Here is a 27,836-nt window from a genome sequence, read left to right as displayed (position 1 = left end):
TATACATGTCCTTATTAAGAGGTCATAGTTTTATCATGTACTTCTTATCACACAGGTTAACTCTAAATCCATGTTTATAAACTGCTCAAATGAAGACTAACTTTAATAACCATAAAATTATAAATTTACAAAATTTAAATACAGAAATTAAGTATTAGCATAGCTAAGTAATGCTATGGATGAAATAAAGCCAATTAAAACTGTAGATGAACGTAGTGGAAAAATTACAAATTAAAGTCATCTACAGCAGCACTAACACATTCAAGTGAGGGCAAAAAAACCCATTAGTGCCTTTTTTGGGCTGACCATTATATGGGCGATCAGTGTTCTGCTTGCAGTCAAAAAAAAAAAAAGCAACATAATGAAAGGAATTACTACATCTTATCTATACCTCGTCGCGTCATTCCAACAAGATCGTGGCGACATAAGCCTTCAGCCTGCACGTCACGTCACTGGATCCCTGGTGCTCCTTCCAAAAAGCAAGATTCACCTCTTAGGTCGTTGGAAATAGGGGCAGCGTTCGGCGTACACCTTAGGTGATGTCTTATTCTGGTCAGCCAACAGTCAGTTTTCAAATCCGGATCAGATTCCTAGTCCTCAGCCATGGAACGCACTCATTGTGAGAAGGGAGGTTGCTAGGCCCGGCCCTCTGAGCAGCTATCCTGGAGGTCATCATGGACCTGAGGATAGAAATGTAACAGCCAGTATCCATCCCATAATAATCATAAAAACAACCACAATGACATGTAAGGACCTGGATCAAAGAAAGCCATTAGTTACATATGTGGAGAAGTAAATGGAGTCAAAGTCAACAGCTTCATTTACACTTTGTTAATACAGTGGTTAAAGCAATATCTGCTACCTCGCTAGCAACAGCTTCTGTGAAAAGACACTTGTTAATCACATACATCAGAACCTAAGGTTTAATTTTTGGACTAGCCTCCTTTTCCCCTGGAGACTCATGGATGATATACAGGCGTTACCAAAAAAAAAAAAAAAAAGTCAGGGACCATTGACTCATTCTCAATGAATTTCAGGCCGTTTTTTCAGTTTCAGTTTTTCAGTTTTAGGACACTGCCACCATCAGTTCTTTTTAAACCTAGGATCAAAAGGTAAACATCTACCCAAGTCATTCCAGTACACAGGCAAATTATCCTTTACTCCGAGAAGTCACAAAACATTTCAAATCTTTGTTTCAAAGTTTACACAGGTCATTTGCTTGGCATGTTATAATCAGTCCACAAGACACTCTCTTGCAGAGCTCCTGTGGCATCATTTTGGCAGAAAACATGACTGCTGACCCCAGACCCAAAGAATCAGACTGCGCTGGTTAAAGATGACATCTAACAGGCGACTGATGTTTCAGCTCCAACTTGAATCAGAATCCACACATCAGAAGGCCTAAAAGGTGGTGGTGGAGAAGGCTGCAGAGAGAAGTGAGAGCTGATGGTGCCTAGGGAGGAGGAGGGTTGCCAGGGTTAGGGTTATGATAGAGCGAGAGAGAGAGAGAGAGAGAGAGAGAGAGAGAGAGAGAGAGAGAGCGCAGGAAGGGGAAACTGTCAGAGACATGATCAATCAATGATGAACAGAGTCTTCCTGATTGAATGGAATTTTGTCCAACTTCACTTGGTAAATCAAAACCTGTATTTCATCCACAAAGGCCACAGGCTGCTGTCTGAAGTGAATACAGAGCCAAACAGAGCCTGTGAGGGTTGAACCTTGCAACAATTCACCATTTAACAATGTACCTTAAAAATGTAGCAAGACAAACACTACTTGCAGTGAGTCCTTCCTGGAATAAATGACACCATGGTGTGGCATGAACCAAAGCTTTCATTTGCATATTCCATTGGTTGTTCACATGAGCTGCAACTGGTGATATTTGCAGAGAAGACAAAACTCATTTCCAACCAACTCAATACAGAACGTTGTATGCAATTGTTTTTCAAAGAACCTGTTTTCAGTAACACTCAGCCTCTGCATGAGGCTTTGAGGGAGACCTAATAATTATCGTCACCTTTGATTGAATTTTCCCCCCACAGCGGAACCACACAAGGTTAATTTCATCAGTAATGAACACCCTCATTTTCAGACACACCCTTTTGTTTGCAATAACCACAGTATTTTCAATCAATTCACCATTAAACAATTTTTGCTTTGACCCATATTTCATAACTCTTGTAGCAACAAACCCAATAGAAAAATCATGCAACATCTGTTTTCATTGCAATTCATCACATTTGAACATGTGTCATTTTGCATTAAACCTTGAATTACCAGCATTTTTAATTCCACCTTAGAACCATTCAGCAACCTGTTCAAATTTAACAAGCACCTTTGCAGAGATTTTCCCCACATTTGTCACACATTCATATCGTGGGCAATACAATTCTCAAAACACTCACATTGGCTTGCATGTCCAACTCCTGCACCATATCTCAAACACCCATTCATGTGGAGTAATTAATATTTTCATTCAATTCACCAGTAAACATTGTTGCTTTGAACCATTTTCCATACACACCTTGATTTTGGACATAAATCCTTTCAATGCAATAACCACTTATTTGACCTAAACCCAACACATAACCATGCAAAACACTTGATGTCATTACACAAGTCAGTCAACTGATCAAGACCTTTTTTTTTAACCTCTGACCATCTTACACAACACCATGTAGAAGTTTTCTTGAATTATTAAACTTAACCATTCTGCAACCTGTTCAAAGTTTCAACAAGCACTTTTAAAGTTTCACTACATGTTTATACTTTTGCTTCACTGTTACTCACCATCTGATATCAGCAGCCTTCACACTCGTACCAGTCTCAGCATCCTTGTTCGCCCTGCACATCCGCCTGCAATGAATCCTTAAACACTACAGCAATCAATGCATTATGCCATATCTGCATACAAACCTCGACGGCCATCTGAAGCTCCACACGATGACAACCGCCTGACATCCTTGGGGTCAGGTTAACTCTTTGTGCATTTTAAACCTGTAAACTGATTATGAAAATACAAGCTTGTGTTTAATTTTAGGTTGGTACTTTTTCCTGAATATTACAGGATGGACAGGCGAGGATATGAGGATATGGAATCTTAAATTTCTAAGACACCAGTTCTTCTGAAGGCCTGGTGACACTGGAGACCTGTAAAAATATAAGCTTGTGTTTTTAGTATGAGTTTTATAGAACACACCAAGTGTCAAAGACCAACCCAGACAAAGAAGCAAAGAGGAGAGGAAACAGGAAAAACCCCACACAGGACATTAATTTACAGCAGACACCAATTCTTTTACAGGTCTGATGATACCGAAGACCTACATTTGTCATTTTGGTTTTAAGTCCTAAAATGATCCAAAACATGGTAAACATGTGCATGCTAAAAACAAAAGGGTGACAATGAGAGCGCTACAGATGAAGAGACGCATGCATACCATGAAGCCCTTCAGTGTGTCACCGTTACTCACCACGTGATGCCAGCAGCCATCACACTCTTGCACTCTGCTATGACGGTCAAACAGCCTGCAATGAATCCTTCCCTTCAAACACTACAGCAATCAAAACTTAAACTGGTAGAGAAACCACCATCACTCATTCAGTTAATACACATTGTTCTTATTATGCACTACCTCTTACATCATCCAAACTCTTGATTACACTCATGTTAGCTTCACAAAGGCATTAGTTCAAAGTTCAAACAACATGTTCATACATTACATTTAAAAGCAGACATTTCTATCTACAAATCTAGCAGCAGCATGCAATTCTGTCAATTAAAATTAATAGGTTCTAAGGCTCAGAGGATTGAGGCAGCACGTTCTTTGATTCTTCCATCTGGATAGACGGCTCTTCTGACTTTTTGGTGCCATCAGGGTTGATTCTGAGATGGAACCTGCAAGTACAAAACATTGCAAATCAGTCTTTCCTGAACTACTGTAACATGGTGGTGTATGTATCTTAATGTAAACAATAGTATAATGAATGTGTAGTGCATGTTAATGTGTCCGCAGGAAAGGGATGCACCTGATGCATAATCAACTACATTTTCAATAAAACATTTGCCTGGGTATAAATTATTTCACATTTTTACTTAATACATTCAGAGTATTTATAATTTTTAAGGTGCAAACATGAACACTAAAAAAAAAGGTGATAATTTGGATAGAAGTCAAATAAATCCTACAACTTGTATGATGTACAAACCTCTGGATGAACTAGCCATCTCCTCCTGATTGTGCACATTGAAGACATGACAACACGCTGATAACTGTGGTCGGCATCCATGTTTTTGTTTTGAGACCCAACTGATTTGGAACAAATAATGACAAAGAAGCTATTAAATAAAAGTACAGACAGACAAGCACATGAAGACAATAAAGGTTGCAACCTGTGTGTCACAATATGACTATTTAACCAACTAGCTGTGGGATGCTTAGTGACATAAGGGCAGCACAGGAGGAATAAATTCACTGCTTATATGCTTGAAACAATTGCTTAAAATGGCATCATACCTACCATGATAAATCTCTGCAACAGTCCGAGTAGGTCTCTTTAATGTTGGGGCTGAATGTGTGCTTTCAACTCATGTGCTGGTCTGAGTCTGAAACACAAAGACAAGGAGAGGAACATACAAATACATTAGGTTCATCTGTCTAGTCTACACGTAGTGTAATTTAGTTAATATAAGCTAACTCACCAGTTATTATCACCCTTTGGACAAATATCAAGGAAAGACTCAGAGACCACTGCGCCATCCAGACATCATGGCCACAGGGTTTGACATCTCAAATACAAAAAGACGCACATGTTACATCAAATGAAGTTTATACATGAAAAAATTTTTTACAAAAACTTTACAAACCTTTTTGTGCAGCCATCTTCTCTTCTTCATGTCTTCACCGCCACACAAATTGGTTAAAAATGTTTCAAATGAAATGTCGCATCAAATTCGTAAAGTCAAATTCGTCAGGCTGAATATCAAAATTATTCCTAAAACCTGATTATTTGCACTTTTGTGTGTGTGTGTGTGTGTGGGGGGGGGGGGGCACAAATGGCATGACAGCCATGTAAAAACCAGCAAAATGAAAACTTTCTTACTTTTTGTAGATTTCTCTAGGAGTTCTGATAACGCTGTAAATTACGCTTTTCTCCAGAGTCAGCATCCATGGTTTTTGTTTGGAGACCCAACTCACCTGGAACAAAGAATGACAAAGAAGCTATGTAATAAAAGTACAGACAGACAAGCACAAACTGCCCGCGCCATTACCCTACAGTGTCAAAGGTCAACCCAATACCACACTAATCTTTTTTGTATGAATATATATTGTTCTGTGTACTATTTTTCTCCCTAGACTTTTCACCAAGTGCATACAATCAGTGTCTTCATAGGTCTGCGATGTAAAAATCCTCAAATTTTTATTCTTGATTCCTTCCATTAATCACCGTTTTTAGTGTGCCATTGCCACCTCTCCCTCACCAGGGGACACATGTAAATAACAGTCCCATCCAATAGCAAAATTATGACAAAACAGAACTTCATCCTTATCAGAGTCAGCCATAGTGTTAACTAATAAAACCAATGACAGCCTAATGAATCAACCAATTAGCTGCAGGATGCTGCCATCTACAACTGCTAATGTTGCAGTGACATAAGGGCAGCACAGGAGGAAGAAATTCACTGCTTATATGCTTAGAGCACCTGCTTAAAATGGCATTATACCTACCATGACAAATCTCTGCAACAGTCTGGGTAGGTCTCTTTAATGTTGGGGCTGAATGTGTGCTTTCAACCCATGTGCTGGTCCGAGTCTGAAACAAAGGAGAGGAACATACAAATACATTAGGGTTATCTGGCTATATTGTACATTGGGTAATTTAGCTAATGTAAGCTTACTCACCAGTTAATCCCCCTTTTTGGACAAATATCAAGGAAAGACTCCGAGAGACCACTGCGCCATCCAGACATCATGGCCACAGGGTTTGACATCTCGGATACAAAAAGACGCAGATGTTACCACTTACAAAATAAAGTTTATACATGAAAAAAGAAATTCTGCGTTTCACAAAAACTTTTACAAACCTTTTTATGCAGCCATCTTCTCTTCTTCATGTCTTCACCACACAAATTGGTTAAAAATGTTTCAAATGAAATGCCGCGTCAAATTCGTAAAGTCAAATTCGTCAGGCTGAACATCAAAATTATTCCTAAAACCTGATTAGTTGCACACTTATTCGGGGGGTGCGCGAATGGCGGCCAAATAATATAACACATTTGTCTTACTGTTTGTTGATTCACTTGCTTGTAGATCAAACTAAAAAAAAACAAAAACAAAACATGAAACACCACAGAAAATCCTGTCAAACAGATGATTAAATTAACCCTAAACCTTCCAATGCAATACGAGTAGAGTGTACTAAACTTAAGGCTCCTCAGCCAAATCTGGATCATTCTAAATGTTGACATTTTTAATCATTTTATTATCTTTAGTATTTTACAGGTGCACTGGCTCCTGATTCCAAAGTTAAGAAAAGAACTGATTTTGTTTAGTCTTTCAACTCTTCAGCACTACTTGACAAACATTTCAGGGAAAGCAAACTTTTATGGGGCAAAGATGTTATCCCTTAATTAGTGAATCAGAGCTTCTGTAATGTGCCTAAATTCAAGCTACAAGTTTGCCAAATTAATTAAAACTTATATAACTGTACAAAAGTCAGAAACAAGCCTACTGAGGAAATATGGTTAAAATGAGCCTAACAAGCTAACACACCTGACAGCAATTAAGCAACGTTGATTAGCATTAGCGGCTAACTCCGTTAGCTCCACAGTGGGGACTCACTAACCTTGATTGAAAGTTTCAGCTTCTCTTTGGGGTTTGGACCGAATAATTCTGCCGAGTCCAAACCTTCCCACTCCCCGTGGAGCTCCCGGGTCTCATGTCCACACCTGTGGTTGAGAGAAAAGCCGGGTAACATGTGTGGAGCTGGTGGAAATCAGAACTTTTTGCTGCTAGTTTCAGAGACTTACGTTGTACATCAGAGACGCCGCCAGCTCCACTTTGAAAAGCCGCTAACGTGCGGACTGTGTGCGCACTTTCACAGCCTGACCTGAAACAAGGGCTGCAGCTGCTGCTAATCACTTAATAGCGTCAGATCGGCATCACGTACGCAACGCGATGACGTCAGAAGATACAACAAGGAAATAAAATAACATGATAAATTATTAATCTCGCCATCAGCTGAAAAAGGCAGGAAAATATGAAAGATAAACTATACTTTAAAAAGCAATAAAAAATGAAACAAAATAATAAAATAACATTTGATAAAATGAAGATAAAGGTAAGATTAAAACAATATAAACTAAAAAAAACATTATAACATCATTAAATAAAATAAAATAAAATAACACTGGAGAGATTATTTTTTAATTAAATAAAGATCAGTTTGAACAAAGACAAATTATTTTCTGTCTTAACGTGAAACTGGATAATTTCCCACAAACACCTGATTGATAGATTGTACTCTTGATTGGTGTTCCAGGTCTTCAGTGGTTAGCATCTATTAAAAGTGGTCCAAGGAAGGAAAACTACTGCAGAAACATAAGAAGGTGGCCTGGTCTGATGAATTACATTCTCTTTTACATCACATAAACAGTAGAATGTGTGTGTGTCACTGGAACACACAGCACCGGGATGGACTGTGGGAAGAATGTGAGCAAGCAGAGGCAGTTTGATGCTTTGAACCCTGCTTTTCATATGAATGCTACTTTCACACCTGTATAAGTATTGTTAGAGATCATGTCCACCCTTTCATGGAAGCAGTATTCCCTGATGGCAGCGGCCTGTTTCCTGACACAAACCAACAATGGTTCAGGATTAGAGCTGACTTCTCTCTAATAAATTCCATGTAGGCCCCTCCTTGCAGGTTCCAGGATTTCCAGGACCTGCTTGTTGGTGCCAGATACCACACACCCCTGTGCAGAGTTCTGGTGGACTCCATGCATCCATGTTAGAGGTGTTATGGCAACAAAAGTAAGAGCTACACAATTTTAGTTATGCGATCATAATGTCATGACTTTAGAGGAAAAAAAACGAAACCTCTGAGAAACAAAAGTGTTACAAACATTTCCCAGCTTTCCCAAAAACTAAAAACTAAACTTGGTTCAGAAAGTAAAAACACTCATGCACACACACACAGAGCTCAGCAGACAGACAGCACAGAGAGTGAGGGCAGAATGAGTCTGACCAAACAGAGTGGAAACAACTGGATTATTGAGGCCACACAGGGTCATAAACTGAATAACCTGCACACACATAGACACACACACACACACACAGCAAAAGAATACAAAAACAGGATGACAATGATTGGATTTCATTGTGATCACAAACATCTGTTTCAAGATGCTGCTGCCTCCAAGGAGACTCTAATATTTCCACATCCTGATAAAAGGTGCCATCAGTCCAAATAAATAATTGATTTAACTGATTTGTATGTGAACAACCAGCTGCTCCATTTAACCCAAGGCTGCAGAACAATGGACACACCATCAATCCTTCCTTCTTCTTTGGACAACATGTTTTTATGATCAGAACTTTATTGCAAGCTGAGCACAGTGGCAACAGGACATGCAACATGTATTGATCCAGTTTCCGCTGAATAATCCACCAGAAAGAAAACAGAACCATAAATTTGCCTTTGGATGGGACAGAAACTGATGAAATGATGAAAGTCCTGAGGTTTATGTGTTTCTGCTGAAGGTGCACTCAGCTGAACTCTCCACCAAACTCTGCATTTTGCAAATTCAATCAATGCAAGTGAGTGCTTAGAACCAATCAGAGGCTGAGCATTGTATTTTACTGTTTCATAATCCCAGAGCATTAATGTCTGAAAAAAACAACAACAGGAGCACCGCTGGCCGAGGAATGCTCTGTTTTATCAAACACTGCATTTAAATTTATCAGAATGAAAATGGAGGGCTGAGTGTGAGATGGTGGGCCGATGTACTGAGGGAATCCAGAGTCACTACAACATCTGAGCAGGGGTCAAACCTGTGAGAGAAAAAGTCTGAAAAAGAGAAAAAAAACTTTGAAATTATAGTTCAAACTTCTAAATTGTAACCTAACCCTAACCCCTGAATTCTGACAAAAAAAAAACAAAATAAAATTCTGTGTATAACATCTCACAAAACAAATGTGACATTGAAGTTATAATTATGAAGAACAAAAAACTGAAAAAGTCTGAAAAGACTGAAAATTCCAATTCTAACAGGGGAAAAAAATCCAAACTCGAACTAAAAGAAAGTAGGAAAAGTCCAGCATAAAAACAGCTGCATGATGGTAAATGGATGAGATGCAGCACCCAGCAGCCTCCGGTTTGTTTTAGCCCAGGCCTAATCCCACATTAACGGTGCAGGCGCGCAGATTAACCGGCGCTCGGCGCTGAAACAGGTCAACTTCTCTGCCGAGGCTGAAAGGACTCACTGAGCCGGAGAGTTGTTTGTTTTTTTAAATATTTATTTAGAAAAATATATCATGTGACAGAACGTTGTGTCTAATAACATCACTGAACAGGATCACTGGCTGTCTGACCAAACTACTCACATCCAGCAGGAGAAGAAGAAGAAAGCTGTGTGTACGTATGAATATATATATATATATATATATATAAAGGTTACAGAAAGAAGAAAATATGTATATTTATATATATGTAGAAAGAGATGCTTTGACACTTTTAACCCCCCCATCCACCACCTGACATATGGCAGCGTGACGCTCACTGCACTTCCTCTATAGTGTCCATCCATGAGGCAAATGCTACCAGAGACTCCCTCCATCACACTGTAGCATACACAAGCAGCAAGGACACTGAGCTGCATGCAATAAGAAGATTAATGCATTTATGGAAAAGCTGCAGAACTTACATTTGGAGCTGAATGAATAGAGGTCAGAGCAGAGAGGACATCTGTTTAGGAGATAACTACAGGAGCTCTTATCTCCTTAAACCTGTACACACAGATGTGAATGAAAATACAAAAAGACATGACGGACTATTTAATGCTATTAATATTACATAATATTAATTCAAATTGAGCATTATGCAACAAAAAACTCCTTGTCCACATATACATCATCATCATGGCTGCCACAGAAATCAACAGCGGCCATCGCAATCATAATGAACTGCACAGATCTGTCTGTTATTCTCACATAACATCTATAAATAGCAGTGACTGATGTACATGTGCCATAACACCAGCTCTTTCTTAACAGAATATACTCGCTTGACACAAATCCTTCATTTTTGGCAGGGCAGACTCACACCAGAAACCACACACATGATGAAGATTCTTCCTTCTTCATCATGGAGAACTCTTTTATCTTTTATCTCATCAGCAATTTCAAAAACTACTCCATGTTTTTTTCTCCATTGTTCTCACGTGCAATAAAGACAGAAAAAAACATCGGACTGGCCGATCAGACTAACGACCAGCCACGCCACAGTGATGCAGAGCAGTGATCGGCCTGCCTGGGCCTGCTCCCCTCCGACCCCTCCAGAGAGCTGCTGCCCGTCCTCCTGCTCCAGCAACGTGCCGTTGCGGAGGCTCTCCGTCCCGTTTCCCATCTCTTCCCTGAGCTCCTGCTGGAGCAGCTTAGAGATGAGGCTGTTGAAGCGGTTCTCTGTGGTGGAGGCGACCTCGGAGGAAGCCGTCGTAAGGTTGAGCTCCGTAGGGTCCACACATGTGCCGTTAAGCTTGGCAAACACCACCTCACTGAGATCCAGTCCTGCTACAGACGAAGGTGAGGTGCAGGGGATGTCCCGCACTAACTTGTAGTTCTCCATCCACTCCTTCAGCCACTCCAAGGAGCAGTCACACTCCCAGGGGTTTTTGAAAAGGTACAGGCGGCCGAGGAAGTAGATGGGCTGGAAAACAGGGAAGGGCAGGGTGGTGAGGTTGTTGCTGTTCAGGTGGAGCGTGATCAGGCTGGTCAGGTTCTCAAAGGTGCCTTCCTCGATGCATAGCAGCTGGTTCCTGTCCAGATACAGGACTTCTAGCTCCACCAGGTCACTGAACCACGTCTTGGACACGTTGGTCAGCTGGTTACCTCCAAGGTTGAGCATCTTGAGGCGGCTGAGACCTTTGAAGGCGAGCCTGGGCAGATCGGACAGCAGGTTGTCATTGAGGTAGAAGTTCTCCAGCCGCACCAGGTCCTGAAAGGCCTGATCATGGATCACATTAATGCGGTTCTCCTGGAGGTTCAGGTACCTAAAGAGATCAGGCAGATGTTTTAAACTGAATTAAGAAAGTGTCTTTTTTTTTTACAATAAAGCCTTTTACTTGCAGCCTGTGACTTACTTGAGGCTACCCAGGCCCAGCAGAGAATTGTAGGCCACCGCTTCTATCTTGTTCCTCTCCAGGTAGATGTGAGTCAGGTTCTCCATCCCTCTGATTGCTCCTGGGATCCTCCTGAAGTTGTTCTGGAAGCAGAGGAGCTCCTTCAGAGCCGTCTGCTCAATGAAGATGCGGTCAGGGATGCTGAAGAGGTTACAATCTGACAAGTCCAGGCGCACCAGTTTCTTAAGCCCTGTGAACGTGCGGGTGTGAAGGTAGCTGATGTACTCATTGTGTGCCATTTTCAGCTCCACCAAATTGCCGAGGCCCTGTGGGACAGAGGTTAGGCTCTGTGTTACATATGTAGACCTAACCTAATAAACATGCAACTTTCTGGAAGAAAACAGTAAACCTTAAAGGCCCCTGGGGTGATGAAGGAGATGTTGTTGTGGTCCAACGAGAGAGACTTGAGGGAGGGCAGCGTACCAAAGGCCCTTTCTGACAGAAACTTGAGCCTGTTCTTGTCTAGGTTGATGGCAGCGGCCTCACAGGGAAACTCTTTGGGTAGCTCAGGCAGGCCGGAACGGTCGCAGAGAACGCTGCAGCTCTTTTCCTGAGTGCAAGAGCAGGACGGCGGACAGGCCCGAACACAAGCCCACCGCGCCAGCACTGCCTGAGGCAGCAGGCACAGCACAGACACTGAAAGGAGGGCAGAGCATCAGAGAGGGGAAGAGCAGCTCTTCACAACACTTAATAAGAAGTGAATGGTTTTGGTGAATATAATCCCACTTAAACCCTTCATTTTTTTATCACACAGAATATAGAATAGCATATATAGCACAACAGTACGTTACAGTACCTTGATGCACCAAATGGAGTCAATTACCAGAATAACATCAGGAACATAAACCGCTCTCTACTGCCTGTTATAAGTTATCTTGTGCAGGAACAAATCTAAGTTAAATGAACAGTATAACAGCCTCAGGAACATGTTTTCTTATCCAGTGATTGATGAGATGTTTAACAATATTTCTACATGCTAAATATGAAGCAACCTTAGTAGTAAAATAACTAACACAGGGCACACCTCTGACTGCATAAAGCTGTCCTTTGACAGCACCAGCAAATGGTGGAATTACCCTGACAAGTTTGCATGATGACAAACTTCATAAAGTAGCAGGGGATCTTCAGAGAACCTTTAAACCAGCTCTAAACTGTCTTACATCTTTAACAAAAACCTACCAGCTCCTCAGAAAACCTGAATATTCAGTGGCTGAATGCAGCAAACACAGAGGTGCCAACGACTGCAGTTCCCTCTTTGTCCACATGAGGGTGGCTCCCAGTGAGAATCACTCTTGACCTTTATGTTTAACTTTACAGAAGCTAGAATCAATCCACTGTGCTGTTCAGTGTTAGCAGTGTGACCACACAAACACCGTTAGTTTCAAATATTAATGATAGATTGCTGGTTAATTTCTAGACATTAATTTTTTATAGTAACACAAGGACACTGACAGGTCAGTGATTGGATGTGTGAGTCACGTTGACTGGCAGGCTGAAGCCTAAACTGTCTCTTTGCCAGCTGCTGGTAAAAATGATGATGTGATTAAGAAAGAACAGCTTATATCAGAGATTAGCCACACAACAATAGGTATTGTCTGTGCCTGGGATTTCACCCTCCACCCACTTCAGCTCAACTTCAGCTCTGCCTTTTAGTCTGATCAATCAGACACTGACTAGAAGAACTGAGATCTCTGATAGAACCCAGATTTTTATGATAAGGATAAAATCAAGTATGGGATTATAGTGTGTGGAAAATAATGGTTTACAGATGATTAGGAGAAACAATACATAAAAAACAGAGAAGGGATTGAAACTGACCAGTGAAAGTGATGACAGTCATTACTGTAGTCTCTCATCTGGGACATGCCAGGATTAACGGAGGTCTGAAATGGCACGAAAAGAACACAGCAACACTTAATGATGAATTATATAAACATGGGACAAAGCCAGCAGCCAGAAGTCTAAAGATGATTTTTTATTGTTGTAATAATGTGGAAGCAGAGTTAAGATCATGTATGTTAGTCAAAGCTTTTGTGATCACACAGACATACAAAAGGTGTAGGTGACATACCTGTAGGTTTTTCCAGACAGTTGCATCCATGTGTGTTAAAAGTCTCGACCCAAACACTCACGCATGTGTCCATCCTCTCCATCCCATATCAGTCTGCACAGCGCACCCTCATAAGTGTGTCCACACGAGCCTACCGGCAGCTCCTGCTCAGCGCCGCTCTCCAACAAGAAGAGTATGCGGTTGTGTTTTTACGCTCCATCCTCCCTACTTCGCCGCCTGTGTGTGTGCATTTATGATAGAACACCACACACACACACACACCCCTGCCACCAAAAAGCCATCTCTTAATGGCAGTCAAATCCCCTGGATAGAGTGATGGAGGTAGGCGGTTGGCAGGATTACAGAAGTAAAGCAGAGCACTCAGATCAGACTCACAGAGGCACCGTGGTAACTTAGAACCACACAGATTACACCCTAACACACACACACGCACAGAGCATCAAGTTACACATGAAACTTATCAGAGATGCAGATGTTGAAATGGATTAGGGGATCAGCCAGCCATCAGTGGCGTGATCTGATGAGAGAGGCGATCAATACAATTTCTTGAATAAGATTACTATACTGTACGAGCTGTATGGACCTCCACTGCTGAAATGACCCGCGCCTCTGATGGCCCTAAAACCTTATTCTCAGTATGACACAGAAATTATACAACACGCTTTTAATGGGTGTCACTGATTTGCTGGTTATGGAACCTACTCAGCACAGTGGAAGCCATGTGACCTTTCAAGAGGCAAATGAAGCAAACCAAAAAACTGGGCTATGTTTTCATCCAGTACCAATGACACAATGTTTTAACATTTAAAAAGCTCCCACAGATGGCCAACATGGAGACCATCTGTGGAGACATAAAATACAGGTCAGCTTTTTTCCCCTCCCAAATTTCACAGAATGAGTTTTAGTACACACACTTCCCAGGTTCAAATCTGGATACAATAGGATGAGAGTCGGGTCAGGGGACACTTTCTCTGGATTTGGGTCATTTGGGAGTTTCAGCTCACCTCCACCCAAACAATCCACCCATTAGAGAGGCTGAGTGAAACCAGAACTTCCAGGATTTTAAGATCTCCCTGACATTTGTAATCATGATAAAATCTAAAAAATGCAGCCTGGTTAAAAAAAAGCCTTTATCAACAGGGAGGAATGCAGCTGGAGTCTCAGAGCAAAGTTCTTCAAAAAACAATGTTGCCCACAAGTCCAGGACATCTGTGCGATTGACCTGTCAGAGGCGAAATATTGCTTCATAAGTTGTTTACACAAATAACTCAAATATTATTCCATAAAAAACAAACTGATGTAACACACATTCAAAGTGTAATATATGTTCTAGAAATCAGTGCATTTGGGTGCTGATTAAATCAAAATTTACCTGCATTTGCATTCAAAATGCCAACATCTAATAAGGATTAGGAATAAGAATAAGGAGTTCTGTTGACTAACAGATCTAGTCATGCACATATCAAATCAAAATAGAAGGAAAGTGTTCACTTTTGTTTAACATTGTTAGAATAAATTAGCTATAACAAAGTGAAACTTTGATTTATAGTCTTGAGTACCTTGTTAAAAGTTTAAAATGAGAAAATCTGTAGTTTCGGTAGTTTTTCTGACAAAAACATGAGAGCCAAGGGTGTGAGCTCTCTGGTGTTAAATGGGAAATAACAGAAGCAACACAGTTGAACTTAGAAATGAAATCTTTATGTATTTTTCACAAAAGAAATAAAGCCCATCCAATCGATACCAAATTGAATTTTGTGCTGCCCATTCGCCTTGTATCCACGCAAGGCCACGGGCTGCTTTGCTACAGGTCGTCTCTGCACATCTACGTAAACAAGTCTTCATGAAACATGCTTCAATTTTTCCGATGCTGTGGCATTAAAAAGTTGTTTTTATTTTGGTAAAATACAGTTGCACAGCTGAGTATTTCCCATGCAGTGCAGTTGCCTATAAGCTAATACAGAAAAGCAAAGTCTACATCTAAATAGGCTCTCAGGTTCTCCGAAGATCATGGAACAAGTCTCAGGAGTTGTGCTCTGCAGTAGCAGCAATACAGAGCTCCTCCTGTTCAAGCTGTAGACCTGCTCCACATTCAAGGAGAACTCAAAGAGGCATCATATATGCAAATACAACAATGAGAATAAACCACATGTTTGTTTCTTTTAAGGATTGCCATGTGCCAGACATTCACTGGAGAAAAATAATTATCAGGTCAAATTAGAAAGAATCAACAATGCACACAATTGGAGAATCTGAACACTTCTGCACTGATATGCGTTTAGGAAATGCATTTGCTTTAGACAGCTTTAGTCCAAACCTTGGCATGTTTGTTCAATTGAATTTCAAATTTTGTTGCCCAATTAGTATATTCTAGTAGAGATGACTGGCCCTGAGGAGGCCCTGAAACAGCTGTGGATATTATTTACTGAGTCCATTGTATCTTAAACATTAAAAAGCTCACACTACCCCGAAATATATAAATTTCACGCATACAGGTGACATTCAACATTCAAGTGCCAGTGTTTTTTGTACTGTCTTTTGGTCAAGTTTCTGAAACTTTCAAAGAATCACTTTGAGGCTTACAAAAATAAATATTTGTCAAAAATGCTTAATAAATTACACAAAACTAGCAGCAAAAGTAGAATCTAGAAATCTGTGCAAATGGCTAAATTCCCCCAACTGCTAAAACCCCTGGTCCCAAATAAATCCTGGTTTAAATATTGAGAACCTGTCCCCTTTGTAAACAAGCTGCGTTTTTTTTTCTCCACAATCTCCTCACACACAATATTTGGAAGCTTAAGGACACATATCCAAGACATCTATATAAAACTCTAGATGTGCAATAAAACAACTTTTGTAAAACTCGATGGGCACGACGTACAAGGGCCTACACACCTAAATCAAGTAGCACCATTCAATCTCAAGTTCTCAACACTGTCAGTGCATCCGCTTTTAGTTCAATTTCTTAAAAAAAAGTTTCAAGGCACAACACACCCGATGAGAAAACTGGGAGCATTTCTTCAAATTGAAACGCCCCATCTCTCCTCCTCTTGATGGCTGCTCCTCTCTGAGAGGAAAAGCCTGCTACGGCTTCATGAAGCCACAGATTTTTTTATACACATCTGAGCAGATGAACTCCCAGAGGAGCCGACAGTACAATAATGTTCCATATTGGAAGTGGACTCATCCCCCTCCCACCCCATCTTTGGCCACCTCCACAGTTACACTATGTAGCACTGGAAACCAAAGCCACTGACGCCGGTGGTGCACTTTAAACCGCACCCCATGCCCACCCCACCCCACAAGTTCACCTAACACCAGTGGTCGGAGTGCTGCTCTAACATGCTCCGTCCCTCGCTGTTTAACTGAAAACCTCAGTGATCACTCGAATGCCTGTCTCTTAAAGATGAACCATGCCTCCAACGCAGCTTGAAAAGAGAAAACGTTTTGTAATTAAGTTAAGCCTGCGACTCAGTTTACGGATCCTTCCTCCTTGACCAAAAAACAAAACACTTGCAAGCGTAGAATACCAATCAGGGCCTTGCGGTTGCAGGTCAATTCAGTAAACACTAACACCACGCTATGCCTGCCTGATGCTGTGGTCCTTTATGCAGCCATTTTGAATGTCACTTTCAAGATGGCAGGCATTTCTGTTTTGATACATATTTGTAGAGAAACAAGTCTTAAAAAAAAAAAAACGAACTGACTCAGTTTTCAATTTTTGCATACACCTGCACCAAAAATGTCTCAAGTAATAATAAACAAAAAACACCGCCCACTTAATGTAGCTAGCACTTAGTAACTTACTAGCTGCCATAACACTGTCAAGTCAATTGAAAAGTGTGGAGTAACAACTTCCAGCATTGATTATTCTCGTTTCTACCTCAGCGATCGTTGGCACTGAGCTTAATGACTTCTGTGTTTATTAAGATGACAATAGGAATGGCTATTTTAAAGACAACCAGATCCGTAAAAAGGAGCCTGTCCAGGATAGAGTGAGCAAAAAAATAATAAAGAAGAAACACAAACGTATCTTTGTCACTTAGGACTAAAATACACGGTGGTCTCACAGAGTGGCCCAGTTTGTATCAGATATAGAAATGGCTCCATTAGCTGTTTGACTATAGAAAAGGCTATAATATGATGTTCCTGCAATTAATTTTAAGTTCAGATGGAATCATGACTCAGAGTCACAACAACCCAGTGTTTGCCAAGGTTTGATCAAGTCAAAGCTTATTTTACCTTTTAATATATATATATTTCACCAAACAAAAATAGTAAAACAAATTTAGAGCTCTTGGCCATGTTCATCTGGTGAAATGAAAACAGATTTCCTGCTTGAATTCAAAAGGCACAGTACATTAACATACAAATGATCCTCCGGTTACTTAATTGGGTGTTTTCCACAAAAATAACAGAAATACATTTAACAATGAAAGTCCGAGGTTGCGGTCGGACAATGCATGTCAGCATCCATGCTCACTCTGAGGTGTGCGAAATCTCTGCGGCCTCCAGTGCATATGCACGTGCTGGTGACTTTCCTTTGCGTCGTGCTGCACTTCCTTTTAGAGAAGCAAATGGCAGAGAACCAGGGTTGGTAATGTACTGTGTGTCAGTGAAGCTACACAGGGAGGGTTGTTATGGTCTGGCTTAAGTTAACATGTGGTTTCCATTGGGCTGGGTTGGCATGACAACCTATTCCTATGGTGACTAGTTTCCCCACCAGTCCACACTACCGGAGTGGCTGTAGTTTCCTCCGTAGCCATCATTGCTGTAGAAGTTGCCACCAAAGCCACCTATGAGGGACATTTAAGGAGTCAGCAACAATAAAAGTAAAAGGGGCAACTTACAGCAGAAAAACCTGCTGCCAAGTTCCTTGTGAACAAATACTTACACTGTGAAGAAGGTCACATAACACAGATCTGTATTGTGAGATCTTCATTTTTGTGAGGTGAAAAAAAAAAAGGAAAATGAGTGAAAACAGTTCTTACCTCCACCAAAACCACGGTTTCCTCCATGGCCTCCAGGATTGCGCCCTGGACGGTTGCTACTGAAGTTGCCAGCACCAGGCGTCTGACGGTAGTCTCTGGCCCCGAAACCACCAGAGAACCTAAACAAGATGAGAACATTTCCTCAACATTTGGCAGGAGAGAGCTAGCTTATGGTTTGTGCAACTACCATGATGCATATATAAGGAAATAATCAAAGATTGTAAAAGTGATAAGTGTCCCAAAGGCAGGTCGTCTCCATGATTTACACCTGATGAGCATCCGTGTCTGTGACACCTACCTCTTAGAGCGTCCACGGCTGCTGCTCTTGTGCTGGTGCTCATAGGCTAGGCTTTCAAGCCAGGAGGGAACCTCCTGCTTGGCTTCGACCAGAATGTCCAGCAAATCTTTGGTTATGTTGCTGTTTTTGTCGTTAAAGAACGACGTGGCCAGACCTGTACAAAAAAAACCCCATAAAACAGATTCATTGAAACTGTTCAGGTACATTAAACAGTAAAGAGATTTAAAGTTCTTACCAAGGTTGCCCACACGTCCCGTACGGCCAATACGGTGAACGTATTCTTCAATATCACTGGGCAGGTCAAAGTTAATAACATGCTTCACATTGCAGATGTCCAGACCTCTAGCAGCCACCTGAAAAGAAGATGGAGGATTACTAATCAGTCAAACTTTCTGTTGGCCCATTTGAAAGGGAATTTGTTCAGCCACAGTGTCCTTTATGACCCAGTTTGCTTGCATCTAAATGCTTATATACCTGTATATTGTTTGTTCCCCCAATCTAAAAGAGAGAGTTCAAAATGCACATGCAAGTTGAAAACCAGAACTACTTACAGCAGTAGCTACCAATATGGGACAGCGCCCAGACCGGAACTGATGCAGAGCTTCCTCTCTGTCTCTCTGTGAGCGGTCTCCGTGAATGCTGGTGCAGGCGTACCCTTCGCGGTAAAGGAAGTCTTCCAGAGCATCTGCTCCCTTCTTTGTTTCCACAAACACCAGAGTCAAGGAGTCTTTACCTATGAAACCAGAAATAAAGGGAGAGATGACAGGTTTAACACCATGAAAGGGGAGGGTAACACACTAATTTCCTGGCAAGGCAAGACATGGATCTGTTAACTAAAATAAGATAGAAGGAACTTAAAGCTGGAAATTGAAGGATGCCATAAAAAAATAAAACAACATGACAACTTAGAAATGGAGACAGGGGTTGCATAGAAAGCTTAGATAGACTGACAACCATTAATTTATTTTCTAAAACCAAACTGAAGATAAAATAGCTTTATTCTATTTAAAAAACTGAATTGTTATATTTAGCTACAATCCAGATGTTTAGCATTAATGGCTATCAGAATAAAAGCTTGAGAACAAAAATGGGTGGGGGGGGGTAAATACAGGCCATTCCACGTTGCATCATTCACAGCTAACCCTGCCACTGCTTTACCAATGCACTCTGACACAAGCAAGGAAAAATAACTACATCTACAAACTCCATCCCATCCATATAAGTCAGTAAAACCTCAAAATAAAAACCACATCAGCCTAAATCGGTCAGATGGTAACAAGCCCACCGTTTCCATACTGCTGATCCTCCACCCACTCCAACCCACAACAAGCTTTTGTATGTACTTGAGGAAGGCTGCCCATGACATAAATTACACATTAGTTTGCTTTTTGTGGTGGCAGCTGCACTAGTTTCCATGGAAATGTCACAAAAAAAATTTACTTTGGAGGCATCATCAAAAGAAAAACTACAGAATTTTCCCCTTAAATGGAGTAAAATCACAGATGGCTCCATTTACCATTTTAAAAAAGCCTTGACATGATTTATTATTATCACTTACAGCTGTACAACTGGCTTTAAACAAGACCTATTGACATGGTTGTGTTTACTCAAGTGAGAGATCAGTGTCACAGCCATCTGACAACCAGCCAACATGACTATGTTGAATCAACTGCCCTTAGTGTCAGAGCTGCAAAACTGACTCAGACTATATGGTACAAGGAAAATGTTGGCCCTACAAGCTTTTATAAGTAAGAGGGAAAAAAATAAAAAACACAACTGAGGCAGCATGGTAGCTGGGGAGCAGAGGGACAGGATGAGCCGTGGGATGTGATGTTTCTGGCTTGTGGGTCAGAGTGAAGTTATGATACGTTCACACTTACCCGGTTTCTCTGGGGCCTCTGTCACATTTTCCTGAACCTCACTGGGAATAACTAAGATAAAACCAAACCAGCCAGTAAACGCAAGGCTGTTCAGCACACATCTTAACAGCTTTAGATCATCATGAGAACCTAACCCCTTTAAACACGACAAATGCCTTCAGTGCCTGCTCACCCCTGCATGTTTATAGGTTATTTTTCACTTGCCACTATGAACAACTGTTAGCAGAGATGTTGCAAAGTCAATATTAGCTTGGTATGGGGCAGACTGACAAACACAGGATGATGAGTTAGAGCCCAAAGTGACCTTCATGGGACGAAAACATTTTGTTGAGGGTGCATTTTTTACCTGTGGCATTGAGCAGATCAAGAAGGAATGACCTTTTGTCATTCTCCTCCACCCAAACAACTTTCTGGGTGATGTTTTCTGAAGTGGAACCAACACGCCCAACTGCCAGGAAAATGTAGTCCTCCAGGAAGTCACGGGCCAGGATCTACATAACAAATGAAATCATCAGTATTCAGATATTTGCCTCACTAGACTAAAAGGGTGACCACCCATTGGCATCCTAATGGATACCTGGATCTCTTTGGGGAAGGTTGCACTGAACATCATGGTCTGGCGGATGCCTTTGGGTGGCATTGTATCTTGTTCCACAATGCGTCTTATCTGTGGCTCAAAACCCATGTCCAACATGCGGTCAGCTTCATCCAGGACCAAGTAGCTGCAGAAGAAACATTTCATTGAAAACAACCAACATTTTGCACACTTCTTAAACCACAGGGTAACCGAGTGCTATACTGACTTGCAATAGTCCAGACCGATCTTGCCCCTCTCCATCATATCAACTAGACGTCCAGGTGTGGCCACCAGCAGGTGACAGCCCCTCTCCAATTCCCTGATCTGCTGGCCAATATCAGCACCGCCATACACCACGCAGGGACGCACTCGTGAGCGATAGGCAAACTAAAAAAGTAGGTAGGATTGGCGATTAGGCTTCAAGACTTAACTTACAGGTAAACAGTCAGTATTTATTTACAAGCTCACCTTCCTGGCCTCATCATAGATCTGCAAGGCCAGCTCTCTGGTGGGAGCCAGCACAAGAGAGATTGGGTACTGCTTACGACGCCCATACCTTCCATTCTCCTAAGGATAAAAAAAATTGGAAAAATTGAAATGGAAGTGAACCAGTGGGATATTTCTAGGTGTTGCGCAGTTTCAGTACCTGTCCGCTGTTTTTGACGGCCTGCAGAGCATCTCCTGGCCCCTCTGTGTAGATCTGACTCAACACAGGCAGCAAGAAGGCAGCCGTCTTACCAGAGCCTGAAACATATCAGGGATTATACAGTAAATTACGCATTACAAAGCAAGTATGTACCGATCTTATGTTACAATTAAATTAAACAGGAACAGGCTATTGAGTACAAAATTTGATGATATTTACAAATACTAACCAGTCTGGGCACAGGCCATCAGGTCTCTCTTGGACTTGATGATGGGGATAGCATGCTTCTGGACTGGAGTGGGACGAGTGTAGCGACTCAGGGCGATGTTACCCATGATAATCTCCCCCATTTCCACATCATGAAACTACAGAAGAATCAGACAGTCAGTACTGAATTTAAAAAAAAAATCAAAACCAAGGAAAGACAGACGTACACTTTCAATGTGGGGTGGAGAGTTGGATCCAGTAGCCTCTACAGGAATATCGTCGTATTTCTCAAAATTGATCCCAGTGTTGCTTCCAGCGAAAAGCTCACTAGAAATTAAATGCAAGCATTTAGTTTAAATGCAAATGAATTAATTTTTTTTCTTCATTAGTGAGAAGAATCTGTCCATCTTACCGTTCCAGGCGCTCATTGGGAGCTGTGGGCTTAGACCAGTCTTCATCTCTGGACTCTTCCACCCAGCGGCTGTTTCCTCCACCAGCAAAGCCGCCACGCTCATATCTGTACACATGTAGAGATAAAATGCTATTATATTTTATGCTTGCTTGAATACAAGGTAATATGTGCACCTGTATTTTCCTTCGTCAAAGAAGAAGAAACTGTATTTGACAAGTTTTCAACAGTTAAAGTATAGCAAATAACATTAAAGTTTTACACACCTTCCCCGTGACCCAGCTCCCCTGTCATTGAAGAAGGCCGTCTTGGTTCTATCAGTACGTCCTCCAAAGCTGTTGTAACCAGCATCTCTGGGGGTTCCTCCCCAGCCAGCCTCTTTGTTTTCAAAACTGCCAAAGCCTAAAATGAAGAGATGCTGTCAGCGATGTAGTTGGGTTGTGTTTGGAAAATGGGCTGACATCATTAGATGATGCCCGTTTCTTACCACAGGAAAACATACCCTTGTGTTTCCCTTAAAGCAAAACTCCATTAGATTTTCAGGATATTTCAACCTTAACTAAATGTACATCTAATTCTGCTTGTTGCAAATGCAAAGTAAATGAACTTATCAGAACTATAAAAAGGGGTGGGGGAGGGCAGAGTTTACCTTTAACACTACACTAGAGCTACAGTTAGACATTATTAAAAGATGACAGGATTTCCCCACCTGCATTTTGTAATGGTTGATTAAACGAGCCTCCACCCCTGTTACCACGGTAGGCGCCACGCCCACCTCTATCATTGCGAGGGGCTCCTCGCCCTCCAAAGCCCCCATTTGTGCGGGTGTCATGGTAACCATTCACAAAGCCATTGCTGCGTCCACCATCCCATCCAGGTGAGTCTTTATAAAGAGACAAAGAGAGGGAAAAACTAATCAAAAAGGCTTGTAGCAAAGCTGTAGTTAAGTATCAGCAAGCAAGTGTGTTTGACTTCACTCAAGAGTCCTAACTATGAGCCTCTTTTTCTGTTGTACCTATTTGAGTGACTGGGATATACTTTCCTTAAAGTTTTCCAATGTGAAATGGCAAAAAAATTATTTAAAAAGTAAACCATTGACAACTTAACAATAACCATCAAGACACTAGGCTTCCCATTCGCATAAAGGGCCTTATCTTTGCCAAGGGTGGTCTACCAAAACCTGCTACCTGTATAGGACATTTACCACAACGATCTGCCCAGCTTTGGACACTGGCTGTGTCATCGTTCCCGCCGGTGGCCACACCATTATCAGTGCAGGCAGAGGATGAGGCTGGTGGAGGGGTCTTGGAGTTAGCGCTGCCACTGTAAGGCTTGCTATGTGCCTGAGACTATACCACGATAACATCAAGGGCCAGAACACAGCAAAATGTAGTTTTGCTCTGAAGGAGAACTTCTTAAGCCAAAGGGGCTGATTAAAGATCTGCAGTAAAGATCCTAAATGACCCAGGGGTCAATAGGTGAATGGTTCCTTTAGACTGTCCCCTTCAAATAAACACAAGGAAAAGCCTTGCAACAAGTCACAAGCACACATCAATCACCAATGTGTCACAGACCAATCAAAAGAAACATCTAGTCTCCAATACTGATCTGAGTCAGCAAATTCAAAGTGTCAAAGGAGGAAGTACTTCCATTCAAGAACAATACTACTGGCAAGCTTGGTTTGGTCAGGGGGCAAATGTATATATGCGCACATATATACATACACACTGTATAGAATTCTTCAGATGTTGTGGTAGAATTTAGTCACCCAGACCAATGGCAAAAACACCATGCAGCGGCAATGATGTCTAACCTTCCAAGACAACAGAACTATCAGACCATAGACCAAAAACAAACTAACATGATAATAGATGTTCGTGCAAGAGAGCTGACCTTGACAAAATATGCAACATGTTTTCCTTGACTTTTAATAAACAAAAAAAATCTCAGAACACTCCTCAATAATATGCTGTAAGCGAAGACAAAAGGCTACAAGGTCCATGAGGAAGTCATAAGAAGAACTGAGAGGCTTAGAGATTACAGAGTGAAACCAAGCAATGTTGCTGTAGCAATATCAAGTACAGTTACTTTGGAAAAAGAAAATTACAACTTCATGACTGGGGCTGCCAGGATTTATAGGACATAAATGGTTTTTAATCATAGCTAATATTGTCTCATTAGTCAGACAGCCACACAAATGATGCAGTGCAGCCTTTAAGGCACCATCACCATGCATCATAAGCATTTGCAAGCTTTGACAAACGCAGTGTTAGGCCCAGATTTCTGCTGCTTTTTACTTTAGGTGACCATGGCCAAGCAAGGGCACATCGATGAATGCCCAAGTGTTCAGCTATATACATTATGAAATGCTGCCAACAAGTAGATGGCATGGCATGCAGGTAGAGGTCAAGGTATACCACATCTGTCTCGCCAACCCCCACTGTAGGTATGGTAAAAGGCAAGCTCTTGAGAGGCCAGTCTTGGGTAACCTGAGCAAAGGTAGGGAAGCAGGCTATAAAAAGACTCACCCTTAAGTACTGGCTCATGCAGTATGAGTGCTGGGCTTGACTTTATACTAATAGTTACCAATCTTACAGTCATCCCATCCTGAAGTAAAGTTATTTCTGTGTCTTTGCTGACACTCTGCCTGCCATGGTTGTGGACACTCCTTAGAAGAAACTTGGGGGACATTGCAGATGAAATGCGGGCTTCATTATACAGTAGAAAAATCATTTAAATAATTATAGTAAAGAATTAAAACAAGCTAGAAATTGTCTTTTCCACTAATTCCAGCTGCAAGCATATCAGCAGAGAAAAGCATATCGATAATTAAGAGTGAGCTCATCATTAACTTTTACTGTGAAGTGTGTAGATCTAACCTAACCCTCTCCCCCTTCACACTGGCTTTGCTGGTGTGTAAAATGGCTAATTCATGCATCTGGAAATGCAAGTTGCCCTCAGCGAAAGCAGACAGAAGGGACTTACAGAAATTTACTGGTGCCACTGAATAACCGCACTGTCTACCAGCGGAATAAGCATTTCCTGCTGTGGAATAAGAAAACAGTAAAACCAGAAAAAAACGTCAAGTGTGCAATGACACAGCAGCATAATTTCAAATTTTTAATATAAAATTATCAGAGTAGGCCTTGCACAAGTTGTGCAAGACGCGCTGGCTACAAAAATCTGAAGTTTGTGTATAAATTTCTGTTATCCAAAACCCATCCACCCTCCACATTTCCCTTTATCAGAGCAGTCAACAGCTAGCACTCCTTTAGAGACATTGCACTAACCAATGTAAAAACTCAGGGAAAGGATTACCTATGAAAATATTTTGTATTCACCCTGTTCTCTTATGAGCAGTCTGGGGTGAACATTTGAGGCCATGGCCATCATACAATACCACTTGCCCTACTTTTACTGTGCCAAAATAAGCTATGATGCACCGACACAGAAACCACGGCGTTCTCTCCTAACTGTGCAGATGCATAAAATGTCCTCCATGATCATTTATCCCACAGAGCAGTAGAAAAATACTGCGAATCTGGTGTTTTTTTGTCTTGACGGCTAAAGATCAACATGTTACAAAACATGTCTGCTTAAAGCCTAACCAATTTTTGTTGTCAATCGTGCTTGCTTTTACCATGCTCTGATGGGTTACTTCGATCAATCTCGATTGATGAACTTACCATTTTTGGGAGCATCTTTGTTCCTCAGGTGAGGTGGAATGTAACGTCCTGGGTAGGGGGAAAAAACACAAGTTAACATTTATTAACAGGTTGTTTAAAAATGGCTACTCTGGTGTTATGATGCACTTTTCCTTTGATTCTTCCAAAATAATAAATTGTTTAACACTGCCTAAGGCCTACATTTGGAATAATGTAATCAATTACTGACAAAAATCTGTTTTATTACTTACTGCCAGTTCCTCCGCCTTGTCCGTCAACAGAGTTCAAGTCTAGGGCAGCAAGCTACAAGAAAAAAAGGAAACTTGATGTATTTCGGTTCAGAATCAAGCATCAGTTAACGATGTGCCAAATAAACTAATAAACACGTCACGAAATATCTCCACATATGCAAGAAATCTCAAAACTGAAGCTGGCTAGTTGTTATTAGCTTTGTACTTTGATCTAAAGGGCAAGCAGCTCACATGAGTTGGCTCGTTAAAACTTTGCCTCTCGTCAAACAACCGAGGTGCAATCATTTAGTGTCCAACCAACATCATTTAATAAAAAAAAACAAAAAACAAAAAAAACGGCTAATCTATAAATAATGTGGTCAATCCGGTTATACGAGTGAATAATACCAGAGCTAAGTAAGTCCTACATTCAAAAAACAAATTTTCTTTTAACAAGCGATGCCAACATTTTTTCCTGCGCCACGTTTCAGGTTGAGAAGGCCCAACATTAGCCGGGCTAACTAGGTAGGATGCCGGCCGGGTTGTACATGTTAGCTAACCCGGTAATTTTCCATTAGCGTCAAATACTTTAACTAGAATAGAAATAAATTTCAATATACATTTAACATAGTTTGAGACCAAAGTTACTGTGTGTAAACAAAAACATAAAGATTGTTATATTAGTTAGTTGACGGCGATAAGACGAGCTCCGCCATCACAATATTTTTACGGCGACATCGTCACCTCCATTTTAGCAGCCGCAGCGTTAGCTAAGACGCTATGCTAACGCCGCTCACCTCTTTTTTTCCGTCGAAACTCCATGTGCGTAACGGAAAACATACCACATTTGAAAGATAAAAACAAACATTAAAACAAACATTAAAAGTACTCACCTGCTGATCTAGACCGTGTGGATTATCAACGGCCACATGACTCATAACTAAAGAGAGAAGAGGGGGATTATTTCTGAAGAGAAAGGATTTTCTTTGTTAGCTCGACCCGGCTATGCTGTAACGATAACTTAGCTTCCTCTTTCCTGTACAAATTACGACAACAAATATCAATGAAGTAAAGCTAAACTGGTACGTTGACTATAAATAAATAAAAAGACGCTGGTTTGTTATAAATATAAATTCCGATCAAGTTTCCAAATGATATGAGTGCTGCGGAGCTACTGAACAGAATCCCCCTCCCGGCAGGCTTGACCGTGGTGGAATGAGACACCAACAGCTCAGGTAGCGCGAGATGTAACCCCGGTGGTGCGCGGCGGCTACAGCAAATATCGCGATATTTGGTGTTGGTCTCGGATTGCTGCAACCAATGATTGGAGAAGAAAAAAAGGAAACATGAAACCGGCAATAATGACCTAAAATATGTCTTGGAATGTTTTTACATTTGTTTCTACAGGAATTATTTTCTTTTTTCAACACTATAGTACATGTAAACATTTAAGAAAGATTTGGGAAATAG

At 41.2% G+C, this 27,836-nt stretch overlaps 2 protein-coding genes across 15 annotated transcripts; both read right to left on the bottom strand.

The window, feature by feature from the left end:
* Positions 1-10,434: 10,434 nt before the first annotated feature.
* nyx (nyctalopin) lies at positions 10,435-12,035 on the bottom strand (the record flags this gene model as incomplete). The annotated part of the gene is made up of 3 exons (XM_028394596.1): positions 10,435-11,266; positions 11,357-11,661; positions 11,745-12,035. Coding segments are annotated over 3 exons (1,428 nt in total), but the record flags the coding sequence as incomplete, so codon positions are not given.
* A 3,282-nt stretch (positions 12,036-15,317) lies between these two features.
* Positions 15,318-27,595, bottom strand: ddx3xa (DEAD-box helicase 3 X-linked a). Of its 14 annotated transcripts, none has more exons than XM_028393967.1 (23): positions 27,260-27,595; positions 26,388-26,439; positions 26,158-26,205; positions 25,457-25,516; positions 25,058-25,150; positions 24,889-24,960; positions 23,676-23,762; positions 23,181-23,354; positions 22,738-22,873; positions 22,475-22,579; positions 22,290-22,389; positions 22,085-22,220; positions 21,856-21,953; positions 21,678-21,776; positions 21,436-21,596; positions 21,210-21,354; positions 20,979-21,123; positions 20,633-20,683; positions 19,304-19,485; positions 18,988-19,105; positions 18,753-18,906; positions 18,455-18,573; positions 15,318-18,259 (listed from the first exon to the last, which is right to left on the bottom strand). In XM_028393967.1, the coding sequence occupies exons 1-23, from the start codon at positions 27,302-27,304 to the stop codon at positions 18,174-18,176; spliced, it is 2,466 nt and encodes an 821-aa protein (XP_028249768.1). In that variant the 5' UTR covers positions 27,305-27,595; the 3' UTR covers positions 15,318-18,173. The 14 variants fall into 14 exon arrangements, with proteins under 14 accessions (XP_028249768.1, XP_028249770.1, XP_028249769.1 ...); XM_028393969.1 differs by having other exon boundaries at positions 23,247-23,354; XM_028393968.1 differs by having other exon boundaries at positions 25,067-25,150.
* Between the last annotated feature and the right edge of the window lie 241 nt (positions 27,596-27,836).

Source organism: Parambassis ranga, chromosome 21 (assembly GCF_900634625.1).
Source record: "Parambassis ranga chromosome 21, fParRan2.1, whole genome shotgun sequence".
NCBI lineage: Eukaryota > Metazoa > Chordata > Actinopteri > Ambassidae > Parambassis > Parambassis ranga.
Note: the sequence above shows the minus strand (reverse complement) of the source record. Positions and strands in the feature narration are given on the sequence as shown.